This window comes from Choristoneura fumiferana, chromosome 11 (genome assembly GCF_025370935.1).
Source record: "Choristoneura fumiferana chromosome 11, NRCan_CFum_1, whole genome shotgun sequence".
NCBI lineage: Eukaryota > Metazoa > Arthropoda > Insecta > Lepidoptera > Tortricidae > Choristoneura > Choristoneura fumiferana.
This window is the reverse complement of record NC_133482.1, coordinates 8,412,507-8,430,499: the sequence shown is the minus strand read 5'-3', so window position 1 is coordinate 8,430,499 and position 17,993 is coordinate 8,412,507. Positions and strand designations below refer to the sequence as shown.

The following is a 17,993-nucleotide window of genomic DNA, read 5'->3' as shown; positions in this document are numbered from 1 at the left end:
TTAAAATCTACTAAGGACCTACCTGAAATCGTATTGTTTAGAAGAATTTCTGCGAACCCTGATTTACTATCAACACAGCTGTATTGGTATCTCTTTGGTACCTGCGCACTTTTTTGATCTTTGTGAATAGCTGTCCCATCCAGTTTATGGCTACTTTAAATTCACACGAAGTTTTAGCTTATTTAAATTATTCGTTTATTGTTTGGCGTGTAAACCGGGCTCCACTTTGGATTTTTCATTCTATAAATGTAGGTAAAATGAGAGGCGCAATGTCACAATGACGAGAAATTTTGCCATGGTATTTATAGCAGGTTCTTTTGTCACCTACATAGAAAGAACAAAGCCATTTCAGCTACATATTAAAATTATGATTATTGGTTAGACATCTCTTTCTTTTCATAAAAAAACAGGTTAACTTTCGATAATATGGTCCAAAATACGTATCTGCTTGCATAACTCGTGCTTGACATTGGATTTGTCAATCAGAGTGTAGTTTAAATTATACGACACTTACCCCCTGTTTCACCATAAATTGATTAAATTTATCTGACTGATAAATGTGGTGCCGTCTCTGTTTGTTTTGTTCGAATAGACGTAGACGGCATCACATTTATCCGTCAAATAAAATTAATCAATGGATGGTGAAACAGACCCTTAATTTAATACACTAGGGGCTGTTTTACCACTCATTGATTTTAATTTTATCTGGCGGATACTTAAATGTGATGCCGTCTCCGTCTATTCCAACAAAACAAACAGAGACTATATTTATCCATCAAATATTTAATCAATGGATGGTGAACAGGGGGTAAGTAATTGTAGTTGGTCGAGTTGTCGGCCAAAATAACCACCGAGTGGACACCCACCAACTCGAAAAGACGACCTGGCAGACCTAGACGGTGATGTCGGGATGAACTGGACTACTTCTTAACGGACTGGCCCTTGTATGCAGTGAACAGAGAGCAGTGTAAGTATTGGGGAGGCCTTTGCTCAGCAGTGGGACAGGATAGGCTCACAATAATAACTTGTATTATATTATATTAGTCATATAATTTATGTAATTATACAATAGTATCCTTTCAGTATTGTTATTCCTTGTATGAAATGAACGCTTACCCAACAAGCGCGACGCCCGGCGCAACGTATCTCGTGCTGTGCCCAAAGCCGAGAGGGAACGCGGCACGGGAGCCGGATGCGATCTGCCGGACGGACGGCGGCAGCTGGCGCGTCGCGCCGTCCGGCAAACCGGCGCTCTTGAGCCACGAACTGAGCCAGGATGTGACGGCGTCCACGGTGGTGCTTCGGGGGTATTGCTTCCACTTGAATATTGATACATGATTCTTTAGTATAGTACAACCAAAATGCTAACGTCGCTCGGTACTCGTAGGTTTTTTTGTTTCCGAAAGTTCAAATAAGTAAGATTTTTTCATGAAATAATACATTACTGCAGAGGCCGCGAAATAGGGGATTGCCACACATACACAATTTCTGTTCGCGGACGAGTTGTCCTATACTCTAATTTGAAATCGGAACGAATGCTCATTAAGTGCTATACAAAGACGTACTTCGCGTTTCATCATCACGAATATAAGAACGATATTTCCTTGGATGTTTTTGAAATAGTACATTGTGTCTTAAGGGGGCGGTAAATAAGGAATTACGAACGAGAGTCTATTAGAAGCCCGAAGTCGAAGACTGAAGGCTTTAATGAGTCGATGTTCGTAATTCTAATACCGCCCGTGTGACATACAATGTTTTTCATCACATTTGCCAGTAAAATTGTATATTTGTAAAAGAAAAACTAATATTTTTTCAAAAATTGCCGATACCGCTGATTGCGCTCTTGGCAGCGCCCTCCGCAGCATGTGCATGGCGTGCGTGTGCAGCGCGCGCACGGAGCAGCAGCACGCCATGCAGTAACAAACTCATTTACCGACCACGGGTTTCATGAGAAGCACATTAAGGTCGAGGGTTTTATTTGGGGGGTCGCAACCAAGGTAGCCTGCATGTTACGACACTGTTTACGAGCTAACAACACACAAAACAACTTTTTCAACACACTTGCTCGTAAACAGTGTCGTGACATGCAGGCTAACTTGGTTGCAACCCCCTAAATAAAACCCAAAGATCTTTTTTGCGTATAACGCCTAAGGACGTTATGAGTTGTTGCGTGTACTACTGCTGGGCGTGCAACTGCTTGTATTGTAGCAAAAACATTGCAAGTTGCGGGGGCGGTACTGGAATTACGAACATCGACTCATTAAAGATTAATTAGATTCTCGTTCGAAATTCCTTATTTACCACCCTTAAAACACAATGTATCAGTACCAGTGCGTCGTTGAGAGCATCAACGAACTGTTCCTCGGGCAATTGCAGCAGTTGTTTGGCATGTTCGACGTTCGTGGACCACACTAGCGAGCTTTGCGTCGAGCTGAGAGGCAGCAGAGCGACGGGGCCTGTAGGTAAGAAACGCTGCCAGGCTGTCGTGTTTTCTGTTTCCTGAAAACAAAAACAAGCAGTTTTCACAAGGGAGAAATAAATAACAGCTTTTTTAACTTTACAAGTACATATTATAAATATAAATATGGAGGAGGCCAATGTCCAATCAGGCATATCAGGCTGATATGATGATGATGCTCGTATGTGCGTACCTACGTATGCGCCTGTGAGTGTATGTTTATTAGGAACCCCCTCCCACTAAAAGGGCTGACCGGATTTGGATGAAATTTGGTATGTAGGTAAGTAGATAGCTAACTAAATTTTTTTTTATCCCGATTCTTCCACAGGATCGGGATAAAATCTCGAAATATCAACTTGTCGGCTTAGAGACATGAAATTAGCCCGGGTGTTTTAAATGTGACTTTTGCATTTTGAATAATCCTGGAATTTCAATTCAACTGTCGGATCGGGTAAATTCTAGTGTTGCTATAAGTAAATAAATAGTCAACACCCTGGCGAGTTCTCATTATTATAATCAAATCGCTCGACTTTAATGAAAGTTTGCACTTTAAAGTAGAATATCTCGCAAACAAATCACTGAATCGAAAAATCGTCTTAGCAAACCCCTAATGGTTTAAAAGACCTATCCAACTATACCCCACAATAAAAGGCTGGATGAGAAAAAAAAAATCACCCACTTTACGTCTATGGAAGGTACACTAAAAAATTTTTTTTTGATTTTTTTATTGTACCATTTTGTCGGCATAGTTTACATATTTATCCGGGGCTCCGTTTTTGCCATTTTGGCTACGGAACCCTAAAAACGTTTATTCTGTAAGCAGACCGCCAAGGATTTTTCCACTTGTCTTTTTTAGGGTTTCGTACCCGAAGCGTCCAAATAGAGTCCCTACTAATAATTACTTATTACTTTTACACACTTGTCCATCTGTGGTCTGACATACTGGTTTAAAGCCAACGGATACAACTTTTTACGGGAAGTGATCCGCCATTTTTGCTCTACAACTACAACATATACCTCTGCTAAGTCCAAGGTGGCGACCACGCCCATTTGTTCGTAACTCCACGACAAATACTGGACGCCCATCGCGTTGCGAACCGCAGAATTAGCTCCATCCGCACCGATCTGAAATTGCATGTGGAGTTTTTTTTTAATTAACAAAAAAATGGCTTATACTTCTGAAGGATAATAATGTAATGAATTGATTTATCTAATTTTCTTTTTGCCACTATCCCTAGCCGCATGATTTTCCGTTCTTGAAATCTTTTCTCACAACTTGTTTTTTTGGTAGCAAATTTCTTGCACGCATTTATATAAAAACGCATCTTTAGCTCGCTAAAATTCTCTAACACAAATTTGACATTAGTACCAGGATGATCTTTTTCCTAGATTGCTTTTTTAAAACGCAAAAGAAACGACATTAAATAATCATTAGAGTATTATCCTAATTACTTCAAGGTAGAAAATCTATCAAAACATTTCAAAGAAGCGTTAAACAATAGGGAGAAAATGTACGATACCATTGACCCAATGTATTCCAGAAACATATGCATCGAATCCGATACGAAGGTAATTATTATTTCAGCCAAGTTTATTTGTTTTGAATCGGAGTAAGATGTAGCTAAACGCTGCAGTGCCGCGGGAGATTTCAAAGGGAGCGGTATTCGAAACGATACACGCACTCTACGTATAAATTGGTCAAAAATTAGGATAATTCACTAATAAACTTAGCAAAAAGTCATGTATTGAACGGAATATTGATCGCGATTTCTGATGCATACTGCGTCGAAATATCGGGAGCTCAACTCAGCGTTACGTTAAACTTGGTAATTCAATATTCCGTTTAAAATATGTCTAGCGTTACCCGTGAATTATTAGGGAACTCTAATTAGAGAATGGTTGTTATAGGAACTTGTTTTTGCTTAAGCGTTTCTGTGAAAATGAAAAAAGTACCTATAAGTAGTTTCAGGTGTATGTAAAACGCGTTTAAAATCTAAACGGATATATGAAATACCGCGGGTGTTATTGTTTTGATTTACCAAAGTGTTCGGTCAGTTCTAAGAAAAATCTCGCCAATTTGTTGGCTTTCGGCAGTATCCGGCCACTTGGCCCAATTCTGGGACGCGGTGAGAAATTAGGCCAGCGAATGAGTAACGGTGGTTATTCTTTAAACGCAATGGGAGAAGAGAACATAAAAGTAAGAGGCTGCTCAAAACACCCCTGAAGTTAATTAGTATGTTATGGTTTAATTTCCATCAACGATATGATATGCGACACAGTTTTGGAGAACATACAACCGGTAAGTGGTTTAGTTGAGGATCTAAGCATTACTAAGCACCATGGCTCTAGCTGCTAGAGTCTAGCAGGTAAGTTTTTGTCACGAACATAGGTACCTACTCGTATTTAGGAGCACCATCCTTTTCTAAGCAACAAGCGTATGCAAAAGAGATTTTTACCTTGACGAAAAAACGTGATTATGTTCTTTATGGTTTACCTATCTAACATTTTACGATTTGTTTGTATTATAAGTACTCAAACTTCCTTCAATAATAATCCTTTAGTAATTAAGGTACCTTAGTGGCGTAGCGTCAGATATTTTCGTGATAAAGCCGAAGCCAAGATCGCATACATGTTTCATAAATGATGTATGTCCTGTAGTCCTATTTGGGCAAGACGGTGGGAGAATAGGGTTCTATGGACGCTTCGCCACTTCTATAGACTAAAAACAATTGCTTTGCTCACCCGCGACGAGGATAGCCACGTCTATGTAACAAATGTGTGTTCATGCAGGTCCTCCACCCACACAACAGACAGTTTGTTCCATAGACATAGCTATCCTAAGGTCGCGTCGTGAGTGAGCAAAGTAATCGGTTATAGTTCATCGATATGGACCTCCACAAATAAATATTTGGTAAAGAGGCCCACAGTAGTATTTTTTGGCTCACTCAGAAATCTCAGAATGTAACTGAACATAAACATGTTATTTGTCAATCCATCAGTAAAGAGTTATCCAAAACTTAGCCGCGAACGCTACGCACGCGCTCGAGCGCCGTCAGCTGGACGTGTGTCTAAACAATCGCTAAAATAGACGTTACCTTTCATAAAGTAAACACTTCGGAACTAAAATTATAGGTGTATTGAAACAGGACGGTTTAATAAGAGGACTTTGGGGGATAAAACCGAGTGCAGCGTCAAACATGCTCAGAAAGTACACACACAAAATAGTCTTGGGATACTCATTAACCCTAGACAAAGTACATGTTTTGACTCTGAACATGAAACTACTGTGAGACTCACTCATATTTAATAAAATCAACTCGGTTAACTCACGTTTAAACAGAGTTTAGCTCGACATGTTTCGGGATAATTTGAAGCCCTTCCTTTTAGGAACAACGCGACACGGCTGCTGCAAAACGCGCACTAAGTAGGTACGCGCCTCTCTCTGCTCTGCTCGAAACAGCAGAGCGGGTTGGTTTTATTCAATATTATGTTTTGACTTAGTAGTCGTTAATATGCCTATATTTAAATGTTCGTAAGTGTCTAGGGATAAAAATATCTCTCGGCCCTTTTTAATCAGTGTATTTTAAATGTTTTTGAAGGAAAGAACATTTTAACCACTTAATTTTTTTGTATCATAATTAACAAACTGTAACTACATAAGTATACTGCATGAATATATATCTACAAGTCGGCTATAACAATGTCGGGTTCTAATAATGTCAGTTATTTGCAGTCCACTTTGAGGATTGCATAAAAGTTAGGAGCCATATTTTTAGGAAAATTTTTATTTTTTAAAATCAATTTGATTGATATTACTTGTAGCTAAGAGTGCTAGACAAGTTGGTTTAGTAGTAAAGGTGATTCGTTGGCAAAATACATATTGTTAAAGTAAAATGTATCGCTGCGTTTAGCACCACCCTAAGCTATTTCATTGTCTTGCTAAAACTGGACTATTAATTCGTTGCTATGAACTAATTTTAGCTGCAAGTGCTGCAAATGCTACTGTAAAGCTATTAACTCAATTCTGTCGAATTCCACGATAGCTTATATAAGTAACAACTCCCGAGGAATAGTAAGTTAGGAACTAACACTATTAAGTAGGTACTTAAGTAAAATTTAAGTCTTAGAGCAAGTTTGATTAATATTTTTTATTATTGATTCCATTCATAGGAAATATGAAGTCGAGTTCAAGAAGATTTTCGCAAAGCAAAGATAATAATAATAATAATAAAATTTATTTATTCAGATAACTAGGATCCATCAGTTGTTAGTATTACTTATAAATATGTTAGGTACATGGTGTTAGGTAAATGTACGATGCTTAGGTACCGAAGTGTTAGTGAAACAAACAAATAAAGAAAAACAAAATAAAGAAAATAGTTCAGCACTTTTACTAGTACATAGGCTTGTTTGTCAGTACATGAATCATATGACAATGATTCAGATACTGACAATCAAACCTATCTGCGAATGCCCTCAGGATGCCGTTAGCGCTCCCCTCCGCCCTCCGCACTAGGGATGTGTAATGAAATGAGGGCTATCGTTTTTTGTCTCACTAGATGGCGCACTGTTGCGTGAGGTTTTTATGTATGGCTTTCAAAGTCTGTTATTACGGGCGTGAAAACAAAGTTTAGATTAAAATCATATTTAATACACCTTAAAACCGTACCATAAAAATATCGAGCATGCCACAGTGTTCCATAGTCCCCGTTTTGTTCGGAATAAAGGGAGGACAAAGGTTTCCGAAAGACAAAACTGTCTCAAAACACAGACATTCATTGCCCCGGAACGCATATCTGCCATAATTAATTTCAGATATTGAAAAATATTCACAAAATTATTCTAATTATAAATAAACCCGCGTAGCTCACCCAAAAACTATGAGATTTGACATTTCGGAGACCTCACGCTACACTAGCGCCTCTAGTGGCGAATTCATACGCGATACACCGAATATATAGAATTTTCAATAAAGAAAATACGTAAGCTCTTAATCTGAGCTCTTAATTTAGAAAAGTCCTACTTATCAGATGTCTCCTTTAATGCTGATTAATTACCTACATAAATCTATCAATCTAATACCTTTGAACTAGCAATTCTTGTATATATGTATATATATATTTCAGAGATTTCGGAAACGGCTAAAACGATTTCGATGTATTTTGGTATGTTTGGTTCTCGGGAATGAAAAATCGATCTAGCTTGGTCTTATCTCTGGGAAAACGCTGGTTAGCTACCGAGTTATAGCCCGAGCGGAGCTCGGTCGCCCAGGTACTTTTATACTTAATGGATAAAGACACATTCTTCAATGACATTAGATTAGGACATCATTTATGTAGGAATCAATTAACTGTAATGGAAATATTGGAAATGGATCAGTAAATTTAACTCTTTGTTTGGGATTCATCTTCACGCCAAAAATTACATATCTTGCTGAACTAATTTCCAAAGACGCATTACATCATCGTTGCAAAACAAAATGGGAGGTGCGAGAAGTATTACGATGGTTTATATTATCGAACCGAGAAAACGGAAGAGATTATAATTCTTTTGTTCTGGCATCAGCATCCACTTATAAAAACGATGCATGGATGGATAATGGTGGATTATTACAGAATTATTTTGGTTTAACTTTAAGTCCGACTTCATTTTGTGTTATATATGATGATGTGTTGATGTTCTTGACTCCCGTATGATCCTACCACTCATGATTCATCCTAGTTTGATTATTTCTAGTGCTTAACAAAACGTAACTATAAATACAATTAAGTTTGTTCATTTACTTTTTTCGTAAGCTAATTTCTTCCCATTATGTAATAATAGCAAGTAAATAATTCCATAAGCAAAAATTAAAACTACATTATGCTCCTGAGTCCTGTCATTTTTTAACAAACTTAGCGTTTAAGACCTAGACGTGGTTGACCTGCTTTGTTATTTTGGATATTATTTCAAAATTCTTACAATTCTTTATTCAATCAACAATTTGTACTTTATAAAGTACATTCGGCCGTTATTCTTAGTGTTAATTAGTCCTGTATAAAGTACGCGAGGACTTAGGAGGTTATTATTGCTATTATTGGATTATAGAATTCCATGTGCAAAAGATCATTTTATGAGACTAATAAAAAATAAACACTTGAGAATAATAATGTGCTAATGGACAGAGGATTTACCTATATGAATGTTTTAATGCGCTTCAGACGAATGGATCGCGAACGAAACTCAAACTTTTAAACTGTCAAATATATCACATTAAAATAGGCAGAAGGCATGTGGAGAATTTTATATAAATAGAGACATGGACATCAGACACGCGGAGCGTGCGACAAATTTTATTTACTACGGTTATGGTTATGATATGAAGAACACTAACAAAGAAATGGTACACAAGCCTAAAGGACAAAGAAATATTCTGCAGATAGTATATGATGATAGTCAGATATTTATGCTTTAGCCTATTTTCCAATCATTAATAGCTTTTATTTGACTGTCGGAACGCATTAGTGTTTAATCCAAACAATGTTAAACCTAGGATGATTTGAGAAAAGACAACAATCAGAAGTAGGTCTTATTCCCGAAATATGATTAAATTGGTCGCCCGGCCGGCTGGTATGCGCAGGAGATGAAAGCTTTTCAGTTTTCACGCAGGCGCGGGCGGATCCGATCATCGCGCGATGACGTCCAAAAATGCGCCAAAGAAAAACAAAAAGAAGGTGGATTTTGGTCAATATTTTCTTAAAACGGTTTTTGCGCTGTGCTAAGTGATAAATCGTAGTTATTTTGTATTCACAAGTATTTATCTTATAAATATCGCGGTATTGTCATACTTACCAGGGGGTGCCGGCCACATTGTTTGTACCTAGGTTAAGTTTTGAAAATCAACATTTTTTGATACACTTAGAGAGGTGCAGTTTACAAATAATTTTATGAATAGTGAGCACAAAATTTTAGTGTGTTAATGGGGAATCCGTGACTTAAAATTAGCAATAATGCTTGGTTGAATTCGTGTAGGTGTATCGTCAAGGCAGTACACGATGGTGTGTCGGCATGGACCAGGTGACAGAGGATTCAGACGACCTGGAGGCAGGCTATATCTCCAGCGACGAGTCCGCCAGGGGAATCGATCTAGCTGAGCGGATCCGGGTCAAACCCAGCAGGGACATTTGGACAATTGGTAATCTTATACTTTGTAACATGATGTTATTTCTTAGCTAGTCTCTAGTAATATTTCAGAGTTGATAAAAAATCCTAATAGAAAGCTCTTAACATTTCTTTATTGCTTCACATTCAAGAGGAAATACAGTATGTGTTGCGGCAACTTCCATATGCGGAAACAATATCGGCGCTAGTTGAAGATGGTCTTTATGAAAAGGTGATAAACCTTGCCGCACAGCCAGAGGAAAGGAAAACAGCGGCCTTATGGGCGTGCTGGCTAGGACGGAGCTCTTTGTTAGCCAGGCTGTTGAAGCTTGGAATAGATCCTAACTGGGCAGACGATGCTGGCAGGTAAAAACTACTTATACGATTGTGCGATTGTGATTGTGTACACAATGGAAATCATCGATACAAATTCCCATTGAGTTTTTTTTTTCAGGACTTGTCTGCACCTGAGCTGCTTAGTGGGGAGTGAAGAATGCGTCAAATTGCTACTAGAACACAAGGCCGACCCTAACCGTTGGGAATGTCGACATGAGATGAAAGCAACCCCGCTTCATTGCGCCGCAAGTGCTAAAAGTTTAGCTTGTGTTAAGGTAAGCTGGATCATTTTAGTTTAAATTTTATGGCCAATAGCTTTACATTATTTTTATTATTTATAATTTCCAGATATTATTAGAGCACGGAGCTGACGTAAATGCAGGTCTAAACGAACACTCCCCGCTGCATTATGCGGTACTAAGTGACGCACCGGAGGTTGTCAGTTTGTTGTTACAAGCCGGCGCCTGTCCTGACACTCCACAGGTGTGCGAGAATATAATTCCCTATACAATTCATGAAAAAATAATTATATTTACGGGTTTATATAGAAATATCATCAACGCTTTGTCATACTTGCAGGTGTTCACAGAAACACCTCTTCACGTCGCCGCCTCGTTGGGTTCAGCGAAATGTACAAAGCTACTTCTCGATGCAGGAGCGGATGTAAGGGCTGCTTTTGGCACGGGACGAGCCACCGCACTCCATCTTGCTGCTGAAGATGGTCACGCTGAATGCGCAAGACTCCTACTAGAGCATAATGCGCGGATAGACTGCCCTAATTATAGAGGGCAGACGCCTCTTCACTTAGGTAGAGCTACAAAATAAAAAACTACCACTATTATATGATGAGGCAACAGGATAGCCGAGTGGTTAAAGAACCTGACTACGAAGCTAAAGGTCCCGGGCTTCCGGGCTCGATTCCCGGCCGGGGCAGAATATACATATATACGAATAATACGAATGTTTGTTCTCAGGTCTTGGATGTTTAATATGTATTTAAGTATGTTATCTATATAAGTACGTTTGTTAATGTTGCAGCAGCGTTAGCGCAGTCTGTAGAAGTGGTCGAACTGCTGGTCGGAAGGCATGCAGATGTCCATGCCAAAGACGTGGACGGTCGGACGCCACTACACGGGTCTATAGTAAGAGGAGCTAGAGCTTGTGACGTCGCACGGATGCTGCTCTCAGTCGGAGCTGATCCAAACGCACCCGACGAATTTGGATACACTCCATTGCACATAGCCGCTTTGAACGAGTTTTCTGCTTGTGTATTATTACTTTTAGGTAGCGTATATGGCTTTAAAATCACAGCTCAAGTTTTCTTCAATCTTTTTTACCTCGTATTTTTTTGTATCTACAGATTATGGTGGCGATTTAACGCTAAGGACGAACGGCGGAGTGTCAGCGCTTTCGTTTGTCGTCCGTCGAGTTCCAGATGTCGTGCCACGATACTTGTGCAAGTTTGACGATGCCGTTCACATGAGCGAGCACGAGCTAGGAGATGTGGACTGCGAGTTTACAATTGACTTCAGACCTTTGGTGCCGTGCTTAACCCGCGGGGAAGCCGAGTTGCTACTTGCTTTTATTGAGGTAAGCAAACGTGACATAGGTATATTTTTTTTCAATGATATTTCAATAAATGGTAAATGGTAATATTATGAGTTTTCTTTACAGGTGGGCCGTAAAGACGTTCTGAAGCATCCAGTAGCCGAAACATTCCTGTTTCTCAAATGGAGGAGGATAAGAAAGTTTTTTGTTCTAAGCTTCATCTATCATGCCTTGTTTATTACCCTGTACAGTATTTACATACTTCGTAAGTAGATTTTAACTTTAGTAGATAAATTAATATTCGAAGTAATATAGTAAATAGTTTGACGTCTTTGCTTTTCAGAAATATATTTATGTGCAGAAGTGACCTGTGATGTCCCAACATACCTTAGACCAGTACAATACCTTATTATATTGTTAAATTTGTGCTTTCTATGCAAGGAAATCTTTCAAGCGTGCCTTGATTGGTCTGCGTATATTCGTCAATGGGAAAATTGGTTACAATGCATTATTATAATTGGAGTTTTCTTATGCACTGTAAGTAGTAGAATAATGGTGAGTTGTAAGCATATCTATCACAATAAAGAGCAGAAATCAAATAAGGTCGTCACATTCTTCATAAGTCACATTTTCGACGTGAATTGCAAAATCTGGCAACATGATTGATTAATGATTAATTCTGCTGTTTATTGCCGTAGGTAGGTACTTACTCTAACAATGTTTACAGAAGGTTTTCAGTATAATTGTTAATAATATGTTTACAGGCCCCCAACTGGGAAATGGATAATGGAGTTATACGAAGTAATACGTCAGGGTGGCAGCATGATATAGCAGCTGTCACGATATTCTTTTGCTGGCTAGAATTAATGATGATTATTGGCCGATTCCCAACTTTTGGCCTTTACGTCCAAATGTTTACGACCGGTAAGAGACAGTTAGCAATTAGATACGATATTTTACAACATCACATTAACGGAGAACTCTTTGTTTGCAGTGACAGTGAATTTTGCGACGTTTTTGCTGGCCTACAGCTGTCTCCTAATTGCATTTGGGCTGGCGTTCAGCGTTTTATTTAGTAACTACCCTGCGTTCCAGTTGCCTGCAGGTTTGGTCAAGACTGTGATGATGATGTCAGGAGAACTGGAGTATGAGGATATATTTTACAACAACTGCACAAATTCACAGATCCAATACCCGTTAACGGCACATGGAATGTTTCTTATATTTGTGCTATTGGTCACTGTTATCCTTACTAATTTATTAGTAGGTTTGGCGGTCAGTGACATTCAGGTGAGAATTAGTCTGTTTATGTTTAATTTAAAGGCAGAGGTTCCCAAACTTTTTTTCTCGCAGACTTATTTTAAAGTTTAACTGTTTTCAGTAGACCTCCTCTGCTACATTTCTACTATATTCCCAAAACCCCTAAAACCTTTTTCACCCCAATCTGGACCCCCGTCTGGTTTCCCGTGGATGCCTGGAGGTCCACCTGGACCACTTTGGGAACTTTTGATTTAGGCGTACACAGTCAGACAAAACCAGATGGTGTATAAATACTATCTAACGCGCTGACGTTCGCGATCGCATCGCATTCATCATCTCCTTCTACTCTCGTCTTATGCCGTGTGCCTACTACTACGAAATTCGAAAATCGAAGTTCGTGGCGTTCCGTCCCTCTGACACTTACACTATACTATACGAGAGTGAGAGGGACGGTACGACACGAACTTCGATTTTCGAATTTCGGAGTAGGCCCTGTGTTCTCTTAATTTATATTTTCTTTTAGGCTTTGCAAGTATCGGCAGGCTTGGATCGGTTGGTGCGAACAACTCAATTGGTAGCGCATCTTGAAAGCATGCTGTTTAGTTCACTGTTGTCGTGTGCGCCGAAACAGCTGATCGCAGTTTTGCGGTGGGGCGCTTTGCTCACAGCATCTCATACGCGCACCCTGAATATTCGACCGAATGACCCTCGAGAGAATAGGGTAAGAGTAAGGCGCAAAAAAGTGATAAGTTCTTCAATTTTGGCATCATCATCCCAGCCCATTTATGTGACACTGCTGGGCACAGGCCTCCTCTCAGAATGAGAGGGCTTTGGCCGTACTTCCCACGTAAGCTCAGTGCGAATTGGGAACTTCAAGCACCACTGAAGTGCTTCCCACGTTGCGCAGGTTTTCTCACGATGTTTTCCTTCACCGTAAAGCATTGTAATTTCGAAAAACTCAGTGGTGCGAGCCCGGATTTGCACCCACGATCGTCTGCTTGAGAGGCCATAGATCAGGGTTGGGGAAATAGAGTTAGAGATGGGCCATATACAATAATTACAAGATTTCCGCGGGCCGGGGAGCATTTATTGAATACATTTTATTCTAATCAAGTAACAACAAAAATAAATCATGTAGGTATCTATAATAAATAAATTTATTGTTTTGATATGCTGGGTCGGTGTGAATAATTAAACGCGCGTGTCAAAAAGGTCTGATGCGGCGGCGCGGCGTTAATCGCGCTTTTGTTTTAGCGCGAATATTTGAATATTGTTTATCATATCACGGGCCGCTTTAATTTAGATGACGGGTTTTGGTCGCGGGCCGGACTTGGCCCGCGGGCCGCTATTTCCCTATCCCTGCCATAGATCAAACCATTGGGCCGCCACGGCAATTTAGGAATGTAACAATTATATTGTTTCAGATACCAAAGGAACTAATAACCTCAATTTATGGGATGGTCGCAAGCCGCAAAGACACCAAAAGAAGCATTCGGAAGAATAATAACTATGAATGTCGAATAAAATGTAAGGAAGAGCCAGGAGCTCCAAAACCTCAGCTTATTAAAAGAAAAAGCAATTTGTTTGATCGGTATTCATCCGAGAGCCAGCAAGTAGAAAGGCGAAAAAGAACTACTTCGGGATCCGATAACAGGAACAGGCCTATATCAATGAACATAAGCGCTATACAGGAAATATGCATGGTGGATATTAAAACTCAGTTGACAGAGTTGACCAAAAAGATAAATAAGTTGGTTGAGGTTACTGACTCCAGGTTAAATATAATTGAAAAGAAATTGGATAGTATTCCGCCATCTTAAGTGTAATTTTGCATAAGTTAATATTTATTTATTAAACTTGAGGAAAAAGCAAATGTTTGAGGTGTGCCGCTGATGTGGCAATCCTTAGTTAAGACTAAGGCTAGAAGATAAATGAGAAAGTGTATCATAAGTTGATATTAGACAATAAAAAAATACTATAAAACTGAGAAGGAAAACTTTTCATATTCAATATATGTAGAAGAGTGCAGGGTAAAAAAAAGATAGCCAGGTGGCCAAGTGGTTAGAGAACCTGACTATGAAGCTTGAGGTCCTGGGTTTGATTCCCGGTCGGGGCAGATATTTGTATGAATAATATGAATGTTTGTTCTTGGGTCTTAGATGATTAATATGTATTTAAGTATGTATTTATCTATTTAGGTATGTTTATCTGTTGCCTAGTATCCATAGTTCAAGCTTTCCTTAGTTTGGGACTAGGTCAATTGGTGTCAAGTGTCCCATGATGATACTGAAATAAAATTCAAGTAGAACTATTTTCCACTTACACAAAGGCTGATATTAAATTTACATATTTTTGTGTAATTCAAGGTCTGAATTATGAATTAACTTATGAACTGAATTATGGACTTTTACAATAACAGTTTCTGTGCCAAACTAGTTAGTGCTTGTACCATCAGCCAAATATGTGGTCTACCACCCTAAAGTTGATAATTGTTTGCATGTCACAAAACAATAATGCTAATAGATGTGTCTGTCAACTTGAAAGTTCGACTTTAGCGACATATTCATTTGATAGGAACTTATTTAAAAATGATAAACCACTTATTTGGCTGATGGTGCCGTGAGGTATGTTTGACAACTTTAATAATACATGTATGTCACATTTGTGTGGTTAAGTAACTAAATGAGCCAGTCAAAAGTAAGACTGTAACATCAAACAGACCTCTCAATACTAACACGATCTTGCAACACCTGTCAAGAAACCCCCATTATTTACATTTATTGATATTTCCTGATATAGTTCATTTCCCAAGGTAGTAAAAAATCATAAACAGGCCCAATAACATGCTTAAGCAAAACACAAATAAATGCAACAACTGATAAAACTCAGTATGTCGTTGATTTTTATAGGCAAGCAATTTTAACTGTAGTCTCAAACAGAAAGCTTTGTAAGATGCCTGTTTATATTATTATAAACATCTCAAAAAAAAAAACTGTTCATAGTAACATTAGTTAGAACAACATATTGGATGTTACAACCAAGAAAAAGTCTCAATAAAATCTTATATACCAAAATAACGCTGGTTTTAACAACCAACCATGTTTAACAACCAAATATAGCTGTCCCTTCCATGTCATTGTACCTAAACAGTTTTCACTGTGTTATTGATTACATGATTACTTACCAATAATCTGCAAGAGTAAACATCACCATTGTTCATTTTGACTAAGCTGTCAGTTGTATTATTTGTTGGTAATTCATAACCTGAAATCTTGGCCCCATATATAATTTCAACATTTTTTATTTCTGATGAAGTTAATTCAGTGTTGACTGCATGTTGTAGGACATCATTTTCTACTATGTATGCTACATCTTCATCAAGAATCTCAGCACTGTTGAATGTTATGATAGCATCGGAACATGCATCCCAGACCTACAAGTAAAGAATGGATTATGTATCATATTTACATAGTGGTATAACTGTAGGGTGGGCTCACAGTAAACTAAACCTGGTACAGAAATAAAAAGAAGTGATTTTTGTAACATAAATTGTTGTTTTAACAGGCCTCCCAAAATGAATGTGTAGATAAATAAGGGGAAAAGTTCCTTGAGAGTTTAAATATAAAATAATGTTTTTTTTCCTTTTCTGGTAACTGCAATCAGTTGAAAGACTTTAATTGGATTGGATGAGGGTGGTTCATGATTTGCATGGGAATAAGGCCATTGTTGTATTCTCCTTTTATAACACTTGGCATGTTTTCAGCCTCACAACGTTGTTATCAATGTTTAGCAGCAAAATAATGTTGCAGTAGGTATATTTTTACCTGCATATTACGTACAGGTTGTAGTCTCATCTCCTCAACATGTTGCCAAACTTTTAGAGATTTCATCAAAGTTTTTGTCTTTTGACTCAAGGCGACCACTCTATTGCTGTATTCTGGCTTCAGATGAAACTGTTTGTTCGGACTTCCCTCTAATAATAATATTTTAAGGTTGGAAAGTATGGAGTTCTTACCTAAAACAGACAAATTGAGCAAGTTGCAATATTTTGAAGGATAATTACATTACCATAATCAAACTATTATAAAGTAATAAACACCTCAAATAAATTGTTATTTTATTCTTACCTAAAGCGCAAGCCAAACTGCATCCAACCATTCCGCCACCAGCGATAATAACATCATATTGGCTTTTTATTTCGTGTTTTTTATTCGAATCAGTGCTTAAATTTCGACTGTAAACTCTGTAAACTTTCGACTGTAAAGTTTCTATTTTTCTAACAAGTATGAAATTGCGGTGAATGTTTTTTGGAAGCAACATTTTTAATAAGTTTGCAATAGTAACGTTTTCTTCTATTAATAGCGCAAAATTGACAAAAAACCTTGCAGATATAATTTAATTTTCTTAGAATTCGCAAATCGCAAATAGTTATATTTTTTGCATAGGATTAGAGGTTACCTTTTTATTTTTATATTGTCTTTGGTTTGATTGAGTTGACAGTTGACTGACAGAAATTTTATATTGCCATATACAAATTATACAATTTAAAGTGTTTTTTTATTTTTATTTTTATGTAAAAATTCAATAAATGGTTTTATTTAAAGTAATACATATGAAATTTATGTTAAAATTCTTAGTGTAAAAGATTTAAAATATAGCATTTATGGCTATAAGGCGTGCTTGTACAGCATGACGTAGAGTTATCCGGAGAAAAAAGGATGGTGACTTATGAGATAGTTCAGCTACTCACTACAAGATGGCGCGAGCAAACACATCGAAGCTAAAATATTGGTCAATAATATGTTTTTTTACCTTGAAAAATTGTTTTATTTTTAAACTTAAAATATCCCGGGATTTTTGGTCTGGCTTATTTTTGGTAATACTAGTCTTTACTAGCAGTTTTGCTCGCGGGAATAATCATTAGGTTAAAAATTTACGTCGTGGTCCTAATTTAAGTTTAAGAAGAAGACTTGAGACAAATTTCATGCGTTTAGACAGAGATTATGATTTCAGGATTTTCGTGCGTACATCCCTATCAAGTGGGAATATCGGGTTAAAAAGTAGCCTATGTGTTCGAGATGGCGATCCAGCAACCTACTTTCTATAATTTCATTTAAATCCGACCAGCCGTTTGAGCGTGAAAGAACAAATACATACACACCTTAAATTACTCGAAATATAAGTTCAATAATATTGGAGAGGACGGTAAAGGATAAATAGTTGCCTATTTACGTTTATCTAATTAGGTTTT

The 17,993-nt window shown here is 38.0% G+C and overlaps 2 protein-coding genes across 8 annotated transcripts in view; one reads left to right on the top strand and one right to left on the bottom strand.

The window, feature by feature from the left end:
* Positions 1-17,234, bottom strand: part of LOC141432684 (ubiquinone biosynthesis monooxygenase COQ6, mitochondrial-like) — a 24,301-nt gene extending 7,067 nt beyond the window's left edge. The window contains exons 1-6 of the mRNA XM_074094398.1: positions 16,870-17,234; positions 16,567-16,757; positions 15,927-16,175; positions 3,476-3,583; positions 2,329-2,499; positions 1,117-1,319 (exon numbers count right to left, since the gene is read on the bottom strand). Of these exons, the coding sequence (XP_073950499.1) occupies positions 1,117-1,319; positions 2,329-2,499; positions 3,476-3,583; positions 15,927-16,175; positions 16,567-16,757; positions 16,870-17,062 (1,115 nt within the window). The 5' untranslated portion in view covers positions 17,063-17,234. The remainder of the gene's footprint in view (positions 1-1,116; positions 1,320-2,328; positions 2,500-3,475; positions 3,584-15,926; positions 16,176-16,566; positions 16,758-16,869) is intronic.
* pyx (transient receptor potential channel pyrexia) lies at positions 3,590-15,920 on the top strand. 7 transcript variants are annotated; one of them, XM_074094397.1, is made up of 15 exons: positions 3,590-4,155; positions 4,428-4,757; positions 9,470-9,632; positions 9,751-9,964; positions 10,053-10,209; positions 10,283-10,417; positions 10,514-10,742; positions 10,973-11,218; positions 11,295-11,524; positions 11,609-11,747; positions 11,826-12,019; positions 12,247-12,406; positions 12,477-12,772; positions 13,266-13,463; positions 14,167-15,920. In XM_074094397.1, the coding sequence occupies exons 2-15, from the start codon at positions 4,722-4,724 to the stop codon at positions 14,560-14,562; spliced, it is 2,793 nt and encodes a 930-aa protein (XP_073950498.1). In that variant the 5' UTR covers positions 3,590-4,155; positions 4,428-4,721; the 3' UTR covers positions 14,563-15,920. The 7 variants fall into 7 exon arrangements, with proteins under 7 accessions (XP_073950498.1, XP_073950497.1, XP_073950494.1 ...); XM_074094396.1 differs by having other exon boundaries at positions 4,422-4,757; XM_074094393.1 differs by having other exon boundaries at positions 4,367-4,757.
* Positions 17,235-17,993: the final 759 nt, after the last annotated feature.

Excerpts from the sequence above, each read along its gene's own strand:
- pyx (XM_074094391.1), top strand. The coding sequence starts at position 9,133 with ATGACGTCCAAAAATGCGCCAAAGAAAAACAAAAAGAAG. Across the intron at positions 12,407-12,476 it reads CGTCCAAATGTTTACGACCG|TGACAGTGAATTTTGCGACG; the intron begins GTAAGAGACAGT and ends CTTTGTTTGCAG. Across the intron at positions 12,773-13,265 it reads TGGCGGTCAGTGACATTCAG|GCTTTGCAAGTATCGGCAGG; the intron begins GTGAGAATTAGT and ends ATTTTCTTTTAG.